The sequence below is a fragment of the Saimiri boliviensis genome, chromosome 6 (genome assembly GCF_048565385.1).
Source record: "Saimiri boliviensis isolate mSaiBol1 chromosome 6, mSaiBol1.pri, whole genome shotgun sequence".
Classification (NCBI taxonomy): Eukaryota; Metazoa; Chordata; class Mammalia; order Primates; family Cebidae; genus Saimiri; species Saimiri boliviensis.
The window spans coordinates 26,934,487-26,954,289 of NC_133454.1; the positions used below are offsets into that span (position 1 = coordinate 26,934,487).

Consider the following 19,803-nt stretch of genomic DNA (forward strand, 5'->3'; position numbering starts at 1 on the left):
GTGTGAGTTTTTTGAATGCCACCAAGAATTCCCTCAAATGGCATTACCTGGCTGACTCCTTAAATTTCTCTGTCAGGCCTTTCTTTCACACTGGCCACAGATGATCAGGATGAAGAAAGCTGACTGTTTGGGAACTGCATGAACAAGGGAACCCTTCACTGTTCAAGCAAAGGAATCATACTGTTCAGGCTTTTCTTTCTTTCTTTCTTTCTTTCTTTTTTTTTTTCTATTTTAGTGTCACCTCACTTTGTTACAGTTAAATAAAAAAATACGTAAAATGAAAAATATTTTTGTACACTTTCTTATTAAAATAACCTAAAATGCAATAAAAAAAGAAAAAAATAATCTCTTATGGCCCATTACCTAAAATGTATATTGCAATTTTCGACTGCTTTGTGAATTTATTGGATGGAATTCTGGAAATATGTGGGTGTGTGATTCCAGCTGAATGATCTCATGCAGGAACATAATTTGCATATTATGGACAGACAGGATTTTGTACAATACATTTGCAAGTGTGAGAGCTCCCTCCTATTGATACAATAAATTCTACACCTCATCACTTTAGGGGGAAAATTTATTTTACACCTAAATTTTCACTGAATCTTTGGGCAAAAATAGGGATTTAACAGTCATGCATTCTATGGTGACAAAAAGACATTCTGAGAAATGCAGTACTAAGTAATTTTTATACTGTGTGACCATCAGAGTGAACTTACAAAAACCTAGATAGAATAGCCATCTACAGACATGGGCCAAATGGTGCAGCCTATTGCTTCTCTGAGAACTTGCTAGCAATACCTGAGCAAGAACCCAGAAGGTTTAACTCACATTGATTTCTGTAGCTGTTTAATAAAGCAAACAGCATCACCCAGAGAAAAATAGACAGATGAGCAGACTGTCTGCTTTAAAATGTGTTTAGATTTTCAGTTCACACAGATTGTGAATTCTCACTGATAACTAGACCTGAGAGACATAATCATCACCTCATGCTACAGTGGGAACATATTAGTATCAGGAAGAAAAAAAAAAAAGAAAACAAGAAAAAACATGCAAAACCCAATTATGATGAAAACCCAGATTCTAGTGAGTCAACTGAGTCTGCCTACCCACCAAATGGTCATTTTCATGATCACTAATTAAATAATGGCAACAGACGTTCTACTTCCAGTCTAGCAGATGATCCTGCTGACGTCTGGGGTTCCTCAGTTGGGGCTGTTACCTCGAATATATTCAAATGGCCTCTCCAGGTAGCTGCTTGGGCTTGCTCACAGCATGGTAGTTAAATTTCCACAGTGAAGATTTCCGCAGAGTCAGGAGAAGTACTATAATACTACAGAGTAAAACATCAGCTATAGTCACAACACTACATAAAGTAAAGAGACTAGAACACTTAACAGTAGCAGTCTTGAAGTTACATCATAGAAAGAGAATGTGGGATGGAATATATATTTAAGAAGTGGACATTGAGGATCTACATCCAGAGATTGGGGGTCCTATAAAACATGAGATCCAACAAGCCCCTTACAGAAACACCATTCCTGCTCCAGATTCCTGTAAAAGGGCAATTGACAATTGAGATCAGGTAAATATTCTCTTGGAATTTTTTTTTCAAGATTTGGTATCAACTGGACAATCCTTATGAACACAACATGGCAAAACCATTGAGGAGGATGCACAGGATACTGGAGTAGAGGGAGGGAAGGATGATCCATCTCCTTCACGATGACCAGACACACACCCAGTAACTCTAGGACAGTGAGATAAAAAGGGTCAGTGCATCCTTGGCAGGAACCCCTTTATGATGTCTCCAAGTGGCTGAAAACTATTCATATAGGCCCTCTAAATGCCTTGTACTTTTCAAGATTTCTTGATGATAAGAGACACTGACTGGAGTTCATAATAAACAGAATACATTAAGCATAGAGGGTGAGAAAGTCTTTCCCTCAAAAGCCAGAAATTCAGAAACCTGTAGCTGAATCATCCACTGGACTGGACTGTACGTGTGGACTAAAGAGAGAGAAACATTGGCTTTAACCTCAGATACAAGCTGTTCCATTCTCACTGCCCCATGGCTCCCATACTCAAAAGCGAAGTTGGGGTTGGGTCCTATGACTAGTCCTTCTTCTGGACTGTAGAACTTTTTGATGCTGACTCAGAGATATGTTTTCTGTTTACTAAAATCTCATGTCTATTAGCATTCTGCTGTGAAGAAGATAAGCTGTGTCCTGCCACAGGCCTCTCACCCTGTGCCCATATGTTCCACTCCTCTGGCCCTTATTGATCCGTGATTCCTGCCAGAATCACTGAAATTCTTCTCCTCCTCCCAGGTCTCAGAACACAGTTTCCTGTCTAACCATTTCTCATTATCTGCCTTTGCCCTTCAAATTCACAACATAAGAAAAGTTGGTCATCAAAATATCCTGGAATGGGAAACTGTGGTTGCCTGTTTTGTCTGAGACCCAGCAATGAAGATGCAGGATTCAAAGATAGGAGGAAGAAGCAAAAGTGGATGCCCTTAAAACTGCTCAGTCACATCCTTGTGACATCTAAAACGGTAAAACATATTTGGGTTTAAATAATTGGAATGGAGAAAGAGGACAGTCAAGTTCAGGTGCATATGGAGAGAGTTTCTGTTAGTGCCTGACACAAAGTAAAACTCTCTTACTTTAATGGGATGTACCCATGCTTGTGTCAGAAAAGTAACCCTAGGCGAGGAAAAGCAAAGTCATAGTGAAGAAGGGATCCAGATAAAGAAGGGAACAGGCAACACTTCCTGCACATTTCAAAATGTTTCTTGAGTGCTTACATTTCCCAGAATTGGCATGAAGTTTCTGCTGTGTATCAGTACCCAATGTGAAAAAGACAGCCGAGAGTAACAAGGTATCATGGTTAAGAGCAATGTCTTGATGTTAAACTGTCTCGGTCTAATTCCCAAACTCACTGCTTATAAGCCTCATTCCCAGAACAAAATGCCCTTCTCAAAGCAGTGTGTGTGGGTGTGCACTGTATAGATGTGTTATGCATATACTTATATAATATAGTGTTGGTACATACAGAGTAACTGTGTGTATACACACACACATACGTACATACATATATGTCATGTACCTATATATAATAATTGGATCCGTACCTTGCAAAGGGTTAAAATTTACTTAAACAAAATAACAGCTACATGACAGATAAACTCTAAAGGCAGTTCAGCCAAAAGAAAGGCAAAGAAATGGGAATAAGGGAAAGAACAGAATCTTATAAGGAGGCAAAAGGAAAGAAAGAGCAAATCATTGAGAGAGAATCCAAATTTAAGATAGCAATAGGTGAAAGTGCCAGCAAAAGCCTTTTAAAAGTTCTTTAAAACTTCTGACATTTGCATTAGAAGATCAATTAGAGAAAGGACATATTTGCGTATCAACTGGGATGGAGGCTTCATCTGGTTCTCACACTCAGGTTCTAAGACGCCATGATCATGACATACAACAGACACAGATATCAAGGAACACTGTCTAGAGCTCTCCAGCCTGCCTCAAAAGAAAGCAGTAAACGCTGAAGGTCTCAGCTACGGGATTCACAATCTAGGACTTGGGCTTTAGCCATTTGGACCTTGCTGTATGTTGCCCTCGATTTGTAGAGTTGTGACACAATGCTACTTTTCAGATCCCAGAACACCTCAAATGACACCACAGGCTGCTCCACTAGGCTCCTAAACCTTGCTGTGGCTCCTAGTCTTAGTTTGAAGAGCCATGGTGGTTCTCAGCCACCCTTAGAGTATGTGGGACAGACATCCCAGCCAGTTCATTGTGGAGCCACAGAAAAATGAGAGACTTAATGAGGCTGTGTGAGGACACTGGGAATATGAAGTGTGAAGGACTGAACCCATGTGTTCTGGTTTCAACATTTTTCCCAATCACCCAGGTGCACACTCACTCAGGATTCAACTTGGCCTTTGTTCAGCGATGCTTGTCAAGTGTCTTTAAATAAGCTCCCATAGCTTACGGAGGTCTGGCTCTTAGCTTAACAGGTTCAATGAAAGGCTTCACATGACAGATTATCTGTGAGAAATGAACCCTGATTTCATGCGGTTGAGAATAATACAGAGTATTATAATTTCTTCACATTTCAGTCTATATTTATTTTATGAATATGTTCCAAAATTTAATTGCTTTCTCTCTTTTTTGAAGACATGTGTTTATATTTCAGTCTACCTTTATTCTGCAAACTATGCTGCAAATTATTTTACTTTCTAACTCTCTCTCTCTCTCGACATGGGTATCTCATTTTACTATACAATTCTGCATTCTCTATCTCCTGAATTATTCTTTTAAATGTAAATAGATTTTATACTATTCACTCCATAAGTAATTTATACTGCCTTTTACTTTGTAATTTGCTGTATACCTTGGTTTTATTACACTTTATGTTTCTGTAACAGAATTTCTGAGGTTAGGTGTTTTATAATAGAAAAAAGTAAAAAAAGTAAATGCCCACAATTCTGGCTACTGAAAGTCTAAGTTTGGACAGCTGAGAGGGACTCAGGCTGAGTGCATTTATTCCAGGAAGTGGAGAAGGAGCAGGCAGGTACAAAGACATGACGTGGTGAGAGAGAAAGCAAGAGAGAAAAACCAGGAAGACAGACTATTTTTAAACAACTTGCTCTCTCAAGAACAAACTCATTCCTGCTGAAGCTAAACTTCACCACCCCATCTCACCCCAACAACATGAAGGCATTAATCTATATGTGAGGGATTGATTCCCATGACTCAAACACCTCCCACTAGGCCCTACCTCTGAACACTGATAAATTGGAGATCAGTTTCAACATGGGATTTCACAGGGAGGAGCCAAACCATAGAACATACGATAGTTTAAATGATGGCAGTCTCCATCATTTTAAGTTTTATTTTCTCCTTCCCTATCACTTTATCTTTTATATATATATATATATATATATATATATATATATATATATATATGTATATTGACGACCCAGGCAAAGTTTCAAAATCAGCACTATGAAATATAATTTTGCTGTAATTATTTAAAACAGAAATGTAATATTTTCTTAGACTGTGAATCTCGGATTCAATCTATTTCTTGATTTTGTTGACATTTATCACTTAGAATTTGCATTCCATTATGTTCTCAGAAACTTCAATGCAATATTTCTTTATATTAGCTCTATTTGTTTACATATTTGTTTGTTAGCTACACATGTACTATGTTCTAAGCATTGCATTAGAAAGTGAGAATATAGTAGCAAATAAGACAAATTCTGGCCTTATTTTAGAATGCACAGTCTAATAGTAATAATTATCTACAAATTGAATGAGAGTTTGTTGGATGTTATGAGGAGCTAGCATAATATGCTTAGAGTGTGTAATAATAACTGTCTGGTCTACAGAGGGTGGGAGGAATTCCCTAAAAAGCTTTTGTTTGAGGTTTTCTGAAAAGTAATGAATGATTAGGATTTAGAGACATAACCTGCCAGGTACTTGGATCTACCCATCTGGATCAGACTTCAAGAGAAAACTGAGAGCTCTAGTGAGTTCAGTAACTGAGATACTCAGCACTTTATTCTTCTACCCCAACCTGGTTTAAATAGGTGAGTAAAACACATTGTTTACAATGTGAATGCCTTGGATAAATTATGTGAAGTGCCAGAAACAAGACACAAATAACCACATATTGTATCACTTGATTTGCCTGAAATGTCTACAGTACACAAATCCATAAAGATCTAAAGTATATAAGGGGTTGCCAGGTGGGTTGGGGGTGGAGGAGCTGAAAAGAATAAAGAGTAACATGAAAGGTTATTTGGTTTTCTTTTAGGGCACAGAAATTGTCCTGGAATCAGATAGTTATGATTGTTGCACACATGCTTATTTAAATAATAAAAATTGATAAACCAATGTATATACTCAATGTGCTTATCCCATTTCATACCCCCACAACAATTTTGTTGATTCTCAAGTTATAACAAATGCAAAGACCGTCACACATTGTCCTACTGTCTCACAACAGAAGGTTTGGGATTGAACTTTCTTTAAACAGGTGTGTTCACCATGAAATCATCATGAAATCAGACTATCATGGGGAGCCAAGACAAAAGAAAGGTGTCAGAAAAAAAAAAAAGAAAGAAAGAAAGAAAGAAAAAAAAGCTATATATGAGGGAAGCTTTACAAACATAAAAGCTCTCAAGTATGTTGTCATAATCTGAAAACACTCCAACCCATCCCAAAGGTCTTTGCACATAGTGAGTTAAATTTAGGAAGATGGAGAGGCTATAAAGATTGTTTTTCTTTAAAGAAAATAAAAAACACTGCTCACCATGTTGGTCAGGCTGGTATGGAACTCCTGACCTCAGGTGATCCTCCCTCCTCGGCCTCCCAAATTGCTGTTACTACAGGTATGAGACACTGTGCCAGGCCAGCTGATGACTGTTTTGAATTGTGCACCAATATTTACTTTATAGTCTGTACTGCAATTTTCATTTCTTGTAATACACATATCAGGATTGAATATCAAAGTTATAAGTTGAAACTTGGCACAGCAGCTAGAGTCTGTCATCTCAGCACTTTCGGGGGTCAAGGCAGGAGGATCAGTTGAGCCCAGAAGTTTCACTTGTGGGCTTGGAGAAAGAGTGCATGCTTCTACTGAATGGTGAAAGTAGCTTTCAGCAGATAAATGGGGTGTCAGAGGAGGATGGAGTAGGGAGATGGTCCTCCCCTGAAGTACAGCCTCTCAGCAGCAGGGCTGGCCTCCAGCTGCTCTCAGCTGAATTCCATATCACTCCACCATTGATGTCCTGCTGGCATCTGCTGGTGCCTCTTGGTGTGCTCTTCTTCTTTAGGGCCAAGCTTCCATAGAGGCTTACAGGGTTCTAACACTTTACAGTTCGTTTAATCTATTTTTCAGAATAGCAACTGATTTTATATATACATACATATATATGTGTGTGTGTGTGTGTGTGTGTGTGCATATATATGTATGTATACGTATATATGTATGTATAAATATGTGTATATATGTAAACAACAAATCATCTACACTTTTTCACTTCTAAAATACTTTCCCCTTCTCCATCCTGCTGCTTCCTCTGGTGACTTTCTTATTATGCAGGAAACAACACTTCAGGATTTAGAGTCATAAAAAATAAAAATAAAAATAAACAGAAATTGAGATGCATGTTTCCTTTCATTACTTTTTTGTTTATTTCTTATTTTGGTGTTTGCTTCTTCTCTTTCTTTTTCAACACTGTTTTTGAATCTGTCAAGTAAAATCACTTAGCAAGACAACATGATAGATGGCTACATAAGGTGGGGAGTGAAAGTAGATCCAGGGATAAGTAATATTGATATCTTAATCACATATGGCCTCAATAAACAGTAGATTCTATTTGGTATTTGTGGAAACTGAAATAACACCTTCTAAAATTCAGGTACACACCCACCTGCGTAATATGTCTCCAAACACCTGTAAAACATAATGAAAAGGCTTTATACTTTCTCCAAAATGAATCTTCCACTACGTTCAGTGTGAGATCTGGAGGCGGTTTCTGAAAATATTGTTTCCCTGCCATTTTCCATTCAGGAAAGCATTTTACATTTCTTCTCTAATGAAAAACCTAGTCTATGATATTGTCATGAATTAATGTCCTGATACAATCTGAGTTTTGAAGACATTCTTTATACAAGTGAAGAGAAAAAAGATTCAGAGTCTATTTTACATGGTAACCATGAAAAATCTACTCAGCCATCTTTCACAGGCCCTATTACAAAAGTGAGTGGATGAAATATATTTAGATTCCCCAAACTTCCAACCTTGCCATGTTTTCAAATTAATCTAATGTAAATGAATCACTCGCTATTTTATAAATGTTCAAAAAACCAAAATATGTTATTGACTTTAGATAGGGAATATTTGTTGGGGCTGTCACCTTGACCATTCCATGTCTTGTTGCTGGTGGATAAAGTAAGAGAGATCTTTGTTCTGGTAAAATCCAGGAAGTTGGATTAGTTATGAAAATTTGTTTCTGGAAAAAATAATGGAAATAAAAGGAAGAATGCATTTCAGGAAAGAGGAAAAACACCTATGCTCCTGAATGTTCAACTTCCTGATGCCCTATGGTCAGTCAATACCAGGAGTAGCCCCGCTGCTACTATTTATTCACCAGCAAAATTTCCATTCATCCTTCAAGACTCATCCAGAGTTGATCTTTGACTCTGTGTGCCTAATTGATAGATATTTGTGGCAGTTATCATGTTGTACTGAGATTATTGCTTTGTGTTTCTGTAACTTCTACTAGATTGTGAAGTCTGGTTGAAGTGACAATGTCAACAAAATCAAGAGACAAACTGAATCCCAGATTCACAGTCTAATACCATTACTTTTAGGTTTCAAATAATGAAAGCAAAATTTTTTTTTTTTTTTTTGAGACGGAGTTTCTCTCTTGTTACCCAGGCTGGAGTGCAATGGCGCGATCTCGGCTCACCGCAACCTCCGCCTCCTGGGTTCAGGCAGTTCTCCTGCCTCAGCCTCCTGCGTAGCTGGGATTATAGGCACGCACCACCATGCCCAGCTAATTTTTTTTTTTTTTTGTATTTTTAGTAGAGACGGGGTTTCACCATGTTGACCAGGTTGGTCTTGATCTCTCGACCTCGTGATCCACCCGCCTCGGCCTCCCAAAGTGCTGGGATTACAGGCTTGAGCCACCGCGCCCGGCCTGAAAGCAAAATTTTATTTTATACTGCTGATTTTGAAACTTCACCTGGGTCTTCAGCATAAGCAAAAGAAAGATAAAGTGATAAGGAATGAGAAAATCAGATATAAAATGATGGAGACTGTCATCATTTAAACCATCATATATTCCATGGTTTGGTTGTCCCTGCGAAATCACATGTTGAAATTGATCTCCAACTGGGCAGTGTTGAGAGGTAGGGCTTACTGGGAGGTGTTTGGGTCATGGGAATCAATCCTTCATATATAGATTAATGCTTTCATGTTGTTGGGGTGAGATGGGGTGGTGAATTTTAGCTTCAGCAGGAATGAGATTGTTCCAGAGAACACATTGTGGAAAAGAGTCTGTCTTTCTGGTTTCTCTTGTTTTCTCTCTCACCACGTGATCTCTTTGGACCCATCTTCTCCTTCTCCACTCCCTGCCATAAATGGACTCAGCCTGAGTCCCTCACCAGGTGTAGCTGCCCAAAGGTAGACTTTCAGCCACCAGAATTGTAAGCATAATAAAATTCTTTCTTTTAAAAGACCTCAGGCATTCTGTTACAGAAACATAAACTGTAATAAACCAATGTACATATTAAATTACTAAATCAAAGGCTAAATTAAATTACTAAATCATATTAAATTACTAAATCAAAGTGGATAGTACAATGATGTACTATCCACTCCATAAGTAATTATGGATCTTATTTACATTTGAAAGAATAAGGAGATAAATAATGTAGAACTGTATAGTAAAATGAGATACCCATGTCTCAAAAAAAAGTGAGAAAATGATAAAAATAATTTGCAGCATAGCTGCAGAATAAAGGCAGACTGAAAAATGAAGGTATGTCTTCAAAAAAACAAGATAGAGAAAATGATAAAAAAAAAAAACTTGAGCATACCCATAAAATAAAGGTGGATTAAAATGTGAAGACATTATATAATCTGTAATATTCTCAACCCCATGAAATCAGGGTTCAATCAGTAATGTAAAGCCTTTCATTGAACTGTTAAGCTAAGAGCTAGACCTCCCTAAGCTATGGTAGCTTATTTAAAGGCACTTGACAGCCATGATTGAACCAAAGGAAAGTTGAGTCTTGAGTGTGTGCCCACCTGGGTGATTGGGGAAAATGTCAAAGCCAGAACACATGGCTTCAGTTTTTTATACTTCCTCTGCCCAGTGTCCTCACATAGCCTCATTAAATCTCTCTCTCTCTCTCTCTCTCTCTCTCTCTCTCTCTCTCTCTCTCTGGCTCCACTATGAACTGGCTGGGGTGTCTGTCTCACATACTCAGAGTAGCTGAGAACCACCATGGCTCTCCAAACTAAGACTAGGAGCCACAGCAAGGTTTGCAATCTTTAGGTGAAGTGGTATAGTTGTTGGGGGAGGTGAAGCTGGAAGAATACCCTTGGTGATAAGGAATCCAGTGAAGACACTGTGGGTTGTTAGGTACTTGATTGAGTCAATTAGAAAGAGGTGATTTTCATTAATGATAATCAGCATTGAGAAGTGAGGTTGTCTTATCAGAGCTAAGACAAGACTCTGGGTACTGTAGACAGCTATCAAGTAGGTGGCAATAAGAGTATGAGAAGGGGCTCAGGTGATGGCATATGATGTATTTCTCATTTTCATAAGAAGGTCTTTGGAGTAAAAGCCTGTGAGGAGAGGCACACTTGTAAGTGCTAGGCTACCAGTAATAAGGGAAGAGAAGGCAAATGGTAAAGTCACGAGTAATCCTCCTAGTTTTCAAATGTCTTGCTCATCGTTAAGATTATGGATGATGGATCCTGAACATAAAATTAATATAGCTTTAAAAAAAGGCATGGGTGCAGATGTGAAGGGATGCTAGGTGTGGCTGATTAATGCCAATTGTGACTATTATAAGGCCCAGCTGCCTTGAGGTGGAAAATGCAACAATTTTTTTGATATCATTTTGTGTTATAGTGTTGATTGCTGTAAATAAGGTGGTAATAGCCCCTAGGCATGATGTAAAGGCTTGGATTAATGGGTTATTTTCTATGAAAGGGTAGAGGCAGGTAAGCAGGAAAACCCCAGCTGTAACTATAGTGCTGGAGTGGAGCAGTGCTGAGACTGGGGTTGGGCCTTCTGTGGCACATGGAAGTCAGACATGGAGACCGAATTGAGCTGACTTTACTGCTACTGCTAAGAGAAGGCTAATTAATGAAAGGGAGTCGGGCATGAGATTTAGAATATATGCATGTTGAAATTGTCATGTGTTGGAGAATAAGAAGAATCATGCTGTAGCTAACATAAAGCCTATATCGAGGATGCAGTTGTGTAAAATTGCTTGCAGCACTGCTGTTTTAGCATCTGCTCGACCTTATCAATGAATTAGTAAGAAGGATACAGTTCCTACACCTTCTCATCCAATAAAGCATTGAAAGAGATTGTTGGCAGTAACCAGAATTAATATCGCCAAGGAGGAAAGTAAGTAGATATTTGAAGAATTGATTGATGTTAGGGTCTGAACTTCTAGATCATATTGAATTATATCATTACAATGATAACATAATGCTAATTTAATCAGTGATGATATGGCATGTACTAAATATTGCACCAACCTAATCATCTCTGTCTCTACCTTTCTTAATACCCTATGAGTTAGGTGTGATCTTCAAACATTCATATTAAAAGATGTAGAAGATTCATATTTTGAAAAGTTCATTGTTCTCCAGAGGAAAAGGGCAGCACTTAGAGTTAACTGCATCCAGGTGACCTCTGAAGTTCAGCACTGCAGTGAAGGAGATCCTGACCTTGAGGAGTGCTTAACAGAATTTTTCTGGAAGAATCACTGGGGGAAACATTCATAGAACCCTGGGGTGAGTGCAACTTACATGGAGAATATTATATCTCTCTTCCTTTACAACTAATAAATGACAGTGATGAAAAATATCTAATTATCTTACACCTACTTAATGATATTATTTGTGACACATTATTACTATTTATTTTATGACAGGAGATTATTAATCATTGTTATTTTGTGTATTTCATAATTGTTCAGTATATTTTTTTAAGAATTTTAAATATCTAGTATTTGCTGAAATACATTTGCATGCATTGTGAATATATGGTATTCACAATAAAACATGTCTATACATATAGGCATGTATATATATATATGTGTGTGTGTGTTAATGCGTGTATTAATATTGGTACATTGAATTAAGTAAAAAGAGGTATTTATTGAACACTGTAAATGTTGTGCTTTCATGACCTTAAGCTTTTAGACATGATTTTAAATTGCTAAGGCAATGATGAGATGAAAAATGTTGATACTAAAGGAAATAAGAAGGCTTTCCAAAATACCCTAGCTTAGAAATCAAAACACAATTGTTGAGCAGATAAATGCCTAAGGCATAATTTAATAATTTTGCCTTATATTTCACATAATCTAATGTGATATATATAAATAATTAATTTTTAATTTTATTAATTTTTATTAATATAAAATAATTTTATTTATATATTATCACATTAAATTATGTGATAATATATAAATAATTTCATCTAATTTAATGTAATACTTGTGATTTTAATTGAGCCTTAAAGCAAGCTCTACCCTCTAGAGGGTAGAGCTGGGAATTTGATTAACCACTACTCCTGAGGGTATGAGTTGGGCGTTATTGTTAGGGAAGCAACGCATAGGAGAGCTAGAGTGACACCATAGGAGAGAGAAAAATGGCTTCCATGAAGGGAGTGTTTGCAGAAGGGAACCCACACATGGAGTCCAAAGGTGTGTGGAAGAAGAGGACTTTTAACCTGGGAGGAACCCCCACTTTCTGTAAGATCTCAGGCCAACGAAAGGAGTTCCTTAGAACCGCTGGAGTGGTTGATGTTTTGTGTCTTCCTGCGCCTGGTAACTTTAAACAGAAACCGTTAAATCTCCCAGATGGAGAGAGATGGGAAGGGGGCCGGGTGGTGGGAAGTTCTTGCCCTTGAAACTGTGCCCCCCGGTGGACCTGGAAAGAGAACACATTCTCTCAGTCCTAAGGTGTTTGTTGCTAAGGAAGCAGCTTAGTAATGCCTGAAAGGACAGACTCCAACAACCACGGAGAGTCCAGACGTCCTAAAACTCATAACAGTACACGCTTTCTAGGTAATTGTAGTTATGCTTTATGGTTTCATGTACTCACACAATAAAATGCCAAAGACAGTTTTTTTATAAATGGATCAATAGAAATTATACCCTGAGATAAGAAAAACCTAAAACAAAGATGGCACATTCCTCCTCTTGCTTTCCGAGGGCATCCTACTCTGTAGAAGAGTCGCTTTTGGTTTTTTTTTGTTGTTGTTGTTGTTGTTTTGAGTAATTAAAATTAAGCTTGTTATTAGTACCTTGATGCAAGAGAGTTTTCTACAGTGACTCTAAAAGTAGAGCCAGGGTCCTGGCAAGTAAATGAACAAGCTTTTAATACAGCTCAGTTACGTAAAATACTGTACACTGTAAAAGATCTAGAAAAATAGAGCTTCAAGTCATGTTTTTAAAAAAGCCATTAAGCAGGCCGGGCGCGGTGGCTCAAGCCTGTAATCCCAGCACTTTGGGAGGCCGAGGCGGGTGGATCACGAGGTCAAGGGATCGAGACCATCCCGGTCAACATGGTGAAACCCCGTCTCTACTAAAAATACTGAAAATTAGCTGGGCATGGTGGCGTGTGCCTGTAATCCCAGCTACTCGGGAGGCTGAGGCAGGAGAATTGCCTGAACCCAGGAGGCGGAGGCTGCGGTGAGCCGAGATCGCGTCATTGCACTCCAGCCTGGGCAACAAGAGCGAAACTCCGTCTCAAAAAAAAAAAAAAAAAAAAAGCCATTAAGCTTAATTGAAAAACCGATTATAGAGTACAAAACTGCAACAAGAGCCACAGTGATTCCGTGGCATGTAGACCCCAAGTCCATGCAGAGCTGCAGCCAGTCAGTGGAGGTATCACATTAGTGTGCTGTGGACACAAGCATGTCCAGCCCAGGGAGTGGGTCAGGAGCTGCGTTTGGGTCCTGCTGTCACTTGTATTCTTGAACAGGCAGCAGAATATCAAGAACCAGGTGGCATGAAGGATTACACTGGAACATTTCCTCCCGCTTCTACCCCACCCTTCAACCTCTGGCTATTGGTACTTTCTGGGAGCTGTGTTGGCTTCTTGTAAGTTTACTTGTTAAACACCGTCCATGGTAGGGCCTAACAGCTTGGTCTAACGATGGTGATTTCTCTAGCTTGCTCATGTACCACAGCCTCTTATTTCACTGTGTGCTGCAGATGAGCCATTCAGCTGACCTTCTCTCACCATCCCTGCTCTACCCCTTGTGGAGATCTCACATGCCAGTCGCTTGAAATACTCTGGTAGATCAGCATAGTCATTTCCATAGGAGATGACTTTAATCCCCTTGTCCAGCATGTTTTCGCGAAGCTTTTTGAACTCATCTACGTCTCCTCTCCGAACCAGCATGAAATGTTCTAGGTCAGATTTATGCTTGACAGCCTCCAGGAAAAGGGCCTGGAAAGTGGTGTCATCCACAGTCCAGCCACAGCCCAGGAAAAGAAATGACTTGTTTTCGTAGAGTTTCTGAATCTCTCTCATGACTTCGGTGTTCCTCAGTATGTTCTGATATCCCGCTGGATGAAGGACAATGCCACTAGGGTTGGTGTAGACTCCGTGAATATGCAGCACGCTCAGCTTCCGCTTCTCCTGAGCCCACTCTAGGACCTGCACAACACACATATAGCCCAACCAGCTTGGCAGGGCTTTTTCTCATCAGTAAGGTCAAGGGATTCAAGCTGTTTCCCCTGATCTGCTGCATACAGTTCCAGGAGATTGTCAAAATTTGTAGTTAATACAAGGGCTCCATTTTCCATCAGGTGGAGAACTGACTGAAGTAGCTGTTTTCCAGAATCTTCCATTTTTGACTCCAAGTCATCAAATACTTCATATAAACAGTCCTTGAAAAATGTGGATTGAACATTACTGGTACGAGGAGAGAGTTTCTGGATAAGGTCATGGGCAACATGGACAAGGTTCTTGTCTTCATGGAGACATTTCTGAAACTTTTTACTCTCTTCATCTTCTAAAAGATCAAAATCAATGGCAGCATCCAGTAAGGCCTGAATTAACCCCTTCCAGGATTTGAGGGCTGGAACTTGAGGTGCAACTGCAGCACTGATGCCTGTCCCAATCACTAGCACAAGTTCTCGAGGCTTCTTAGTTTTTAGGCTTGGAAGCAGCTTCCTGGGCTTTTTGGTGGGGGGTACGCCATCATTGAAGAATCCAAAAATCTCGTCTATATCAGAGGCCTGGCTCCCTGTAGAAGCCATCCAGTTTCGCGTCTTCTCCAAACGCCACCGCTCCAGCTGCAGCTACCGGCCGGCGCAGCTGCCAGAAGAGTCGCTTTTAATAAACTTGCCTTTTTCACTGCATTTTGCCACTCACCTTGAATTCCTTCCCGCAAAAGATCCAATAACCTCTCTGAGGGTCTGGATCAAGACCTCTTTATCTGGTAACATCATGGACATGCTAACAAAAATTAGAAGCATCATGCTGGCCCAGACCACTGAACTAGCAAGGTGGGAGCATAATAAAAACGTCACAGAAGTGCAAGTGTAGGCTGGGAGAGAGCCAAGCAGGTCCAGTAGCCCTTGAAATATAGCAATCTCCTAACTACCATTTGCCACGTTGTTGATTGCATCCATGGCATATACCACATACAGCAGAACACAGTTATAGGGCTGTAACAGATGGGCAACTGAATCACATGGAGCCTCTCTCTGTCAATCAAGGCACCATATACGTATTGACAGTGTAGTTACTGCTACATGGCAGATGCAAGGTTTTCCTTGCAAGCAAGCAGATCAAGCTAGTACTATGAAAGGTTAAGAGGCTCACAGAGCTGTGTAAAGACAACCCTGGTGCATTGACAGTAACTGACACACTCATTCTGCTGGACATTATATTCAGCACTGGGCCAGAGAACATGGCATAGCATGACACTTTCATGTCCCATAGAACCCCAAGCAGTAGGGTTAATCAAAAGGAAAAATGATCTTTAGAAAGTACAAATTCAAGATTTGCTTGGTAAACCTAGCTTGCATGGATAAATGAATGTATCATCGGCAGTCTTTATTTCTTTAAATTCAGTCAAAGGGGGGACCCCTGAACCATATGACTGATTAGGGCAACTGTTCCTCCTGGTCTACCACCATTCACAGAAGAGTAACTGAGACCATGGCTTTGCTCTCAGACCTGCTGACAAAAAAAGTGTTTTGTGCATGAAGATGCCAATGGACATAGTTCCAGGAGAAGGGTCATTTCACTGAGGCTTAAATGGTGACTAATACTCCCAAGCTGTATAGGCTATTTCCTGCCAGTGAGTGGCAAATATCTTGGACAGTTAGAATGATCCCCATTGATCCCATTGAACACTTTAAATGCCCAAGAGAATGTGTATACCCCGTGGCACAGTGGTGGACTCTCTAATATGCTGTACTCTCAACCAGATTGCTTTGATAACTTCTTCAAAACCTGGGTAACATATGGCATATGGTCCCTTTATGAAAGCTGGCTATATAACTGGGTTGAGTCCTTGGATAGCTGGCAGCAGGAGACACTGCTTGGTTTAGATGTCATACTCTCAGGTTTTTCACTGTCCTGCTTTTGTCTTTGCTATTCCTGTGCCATCTGCCCTTGGTGGAGTCAACATGGTGCTGCTAAAATCATACAATATCATACACCCTTCTTCTGGGCCCAGGAACCATGGTCGGAGAGGTGGGCATGTGAGATTAAAGAGGCCAGTTTCAAGGGTGGAATACAAGAAAACAATTTATTGCATGGCAAGAGTAAGGCCATCTTGAAGCAAAGCCATGTAATGATCAATGTTTGACTCCTAAATACCAAGGTGTTCTGCAAAAAGGCCCTAAAGCAATGCCTGTAGCATAGACAACCCTGCTAAAACAAACCCTCCCTGTAACACATACACTCCTGGAGAAACACTGCCTGTAGCATTGATAATCCTCCTGAGAAACCCTGCCTGAAGCATACATAATCCCCAAGAGAAGCACTGCCTGTAGCTTGAATAATACCCCAGAGAAACATTGTCTGTAGCATAGAAAGTCCCACAGAGAAACACTGTCTGTAGCATAGATAATCTGCCTAGAGAAACGCTGCCTGTATCGTAGATAATTCCCTTAGAGAAACACTGCCTGTAGCATAGATAATATTCCTAGGGAAACATTGCCTGTAGCATAGATAATCCCCCCAGAGAAACACGGCCTGTAGCATAGATAATCCTCTTAGAGAAACACTGCCTGTAGCATAGATAATCCCCCCAGAGAAACACTGCCTGTAGCATAGATAATTACCTAGAAAAGTACTGCCTGCACCCTAGATAATCCTCCAGAGAAACACTGCCTGTGGCATAGATGATCCTCCCAGAGAAACTGCCTGTGGCATAGATAATCCCCCTGGAGAAACACTGCCTATAGCATAGATAATCCCCCTAGAGAAACACTGCCTATAGCATAGATAATCCCCCTGGAGAAACACTGCCTGTAGCATAGATAATCCCCCAGAGAAATGCCGCCTGTAGCATAGATAATTATCCCTTAAAGATGTTTATGTAACCTTCCCAGTGGTCATGGGTTTTGGTAAGGAAGCCTGAGGCATGATCATCCACACATGTTATTCCAAAAGCGTGCTATACAAAGTGTATTATCTGGAGGTCAGGTGCAGGGATCCAGCATCCTGTGGCTGCCTGAGACATGACATCTTTGGTAAGTTTCTAGTCCATGTTTCTTTCTGAGAAACTGTCTTTGTCAGCCTCCTTCTTCTGCCTGTGAGCCTAGGAAAGCCTTTGCTAAACATCACTAATCATCAGGAAAGTACAAATTCAAGAAACAATGGGATATAACCTCACGCCTGTTAGAATGGCTATTAGCAAAAAGACAAAAGGTAACAAGCCTAAGTGAGGATGTGAAGAAAAGGGAAACTTTGCATACTGTTGCTGGGAACATAAATTAATACAACCATTATAGGAAGCTGTGTGAGAGTTATTTAAAAATAGAATTGTCACATGATCCAGTAATATCACTACTGCATATATATCCAAAAGAAATAAAATCAATCTGTCAAAGATATATCTGCACCCCAATGTCCATTGCAGAACTAATTACAGCAGCAGGGTGTGGGAACAGCGTAAGTGTTCCTCCAAGGCTGAATGAATGACGATAATGTGGTATTGATACGTAGTGAAATACTATTTGTCCCTAAAAAAGAATAAAAACCTGACATTTGCTACAACATGAATGAACCTAGGGGACATTTTGCTAAATGAAATAAGCCAGGTACAGAAAGACAAATAATGCATGATCACACTTATATGGGGAATCTAAAATCATTGAAATCATAGAATCAGAGAGTACTATGGGCTGGAAAGAGGGAAAAAATGTGAAAGTGTTGGTAAAAGTACACAGAATTTCAATCAGGTGGGATTAAGTTCAAGAAATCTATTGTACCACGTGATGGCTTTAGTTAATAATAATATATTCTTGAAATTTGGTCAGAAAATAGGTTTTTGGTGCTCTCACAACAAAAAAAATGTTAAGTATGTGAGGTAATAAATGGGCTATCTTGATTCAGCCATTTTATAATGCATACATATTTCAAAACAACATGGTGCATACAATCATCTATACTTTTATCAATTAAAATAGATAAAATAATTAAATAAATTAAAATCAATGAAATAAAATTGCAGTTCTCACCCATCCGCCCCCCATCCTCCTCCCCAGTCAATGTCTACCCATACAGTGGTGGTGTGGAGTCAGCTCTCACCAGCTCATGAGAGAGTTGATTGTTACATTTTCTGAAAATGTGGGACTCTGTTTTCTTTCCTTTCTCTCTCTCTTTTTTTTTTTTTTTTTTTTTTTTTGTATTGATAGCATGAAACTGACCACAGTAGGGACATATACACCACATAAATTGACAAATTAGGAATTTTTTTTAAAGCTTTCAATAGTCTTTAATTTTATAAAATTTTAACTTTTCTAAACACAAAGACCATTCTAAGAATTAATCTTTTAAACGCTAATAATTATGAAACTACAAATTATAAAATAAGAAACTTAACACTTATAATCACAAGGGGCATCATAGTTAGTCCTTCCACTACATGTAACACTGGGGTATAGTTTCAAGATTGAATAGACTATTATAATACACAGATGGTGGGGAATCGACCCCTTCAGTGTACTAAGATTTTTCTGTTTTTTTTCCTTCAACTTTTAAGTTGAGGGGTACATGTGCAGGATGTGCAGGTTTGTCATACAGGTAAACATGTGCCATGGTGGTTTGCTGCACAGATCAACTCATCACCTAGGTATTAAGCCCAGCCTGCAGTAGCTATTCTTCCTGATACTCTCCCTTCCCTGCAACACCATCCGATAGGCCCCAGTTTGTGTTGTTCCCTCCATGTGTCCCTGTGTTCTCATTGTTTAGCTCCCACTTATAAGAGAAATTTGGCGTTTGGTTTCCTGTTCCTCTGTAAGTTTGCTAAGAATAATGGTCTCCAGCTCCGTTGATGCCCTGGCAAAGAACATAATCCCATTCTTTTTTATGGCTGCATTATATTCCATGGTACCACATTTTCTGTATTCAGTTTATCATTAACGGGCATTAGGGTTGATTCCATTCTTTGCTATTGTGATTAGTGCTGTAATGAACATATGTGTGCATGTATAAGATCATGATTTATATTTTTTGGGCATATGCCCAGTAATGGATTGCTGGGTCAAATGGTATTACTACTTCTATATCTTTGAGGAATCACCACACTGCCTTCCACAATGGTTGAAGTAACTTACATTCCCACCAACAGTGTAAAAGCATTTGTTTTTTTCCACAACCTTACCAGCATCTGTTGTTTCTTGGCTTTTTAATGATTTCTATTCTGATTGATGTGAGATTTTATCTTATTGTGGTTTTGATCTGCATTTCTCGAATGATCAGTGATGTTGTGCTTTCTTTCATACATTTGTTGGTCACAGGAAAGTCTTTTTTTGGGAAGTGTCTGTTCAAGTC

General features: G+C 39.3%; 1 protein-coding gene across 1 annotated transcript; it reads right to left on the bottom strand.

Moving 5' to 3' along the window:
- Window positions 1-13,583: 13,583 nt before the first annotated feature.
- LOC101036516 (protein FAM118B) lies at window positions 13,584-15,103 on the bottom strand. The gene is made up of 2 exons (XM_003942947.4): window positions 14,483-15,103; window positions 13,584-14,444 (listed from the first exon to the last, which is right to left on the bottom strand). Exons 1-2 carry the CDS (start codon window positions 15,045-15,047, stop codon window positions 13,957-13,959), a joined length of 1,053 nt encoding a protein of 350 aa, XP_003942996.1. The 5' UTR covers window positions 15,048-15,103; the 3' UTR covers window positions 13,584-13,956.
- Window positions 15,104-19,803: the final 4,700 nt, after the last annotated feature.

Excerpts from the sequence above, each read along its gene's own strand:
- LOC101036516 (XM_003942947.4), bottom strand. The coding sequence starts at position 15,047 with ATGGCTTCTACAGGGAGCCAGGCCTCTGATATAGACGAGATTTTTGGA. Across the intron at positions 14,445-14,482 it reads TGACCTTACTGATGAGAAAA|AGGTCCTAGAGTGGGCTCAG; the intron begins AGCCCTGCCAAG and ends TGTGTGTTGTGC.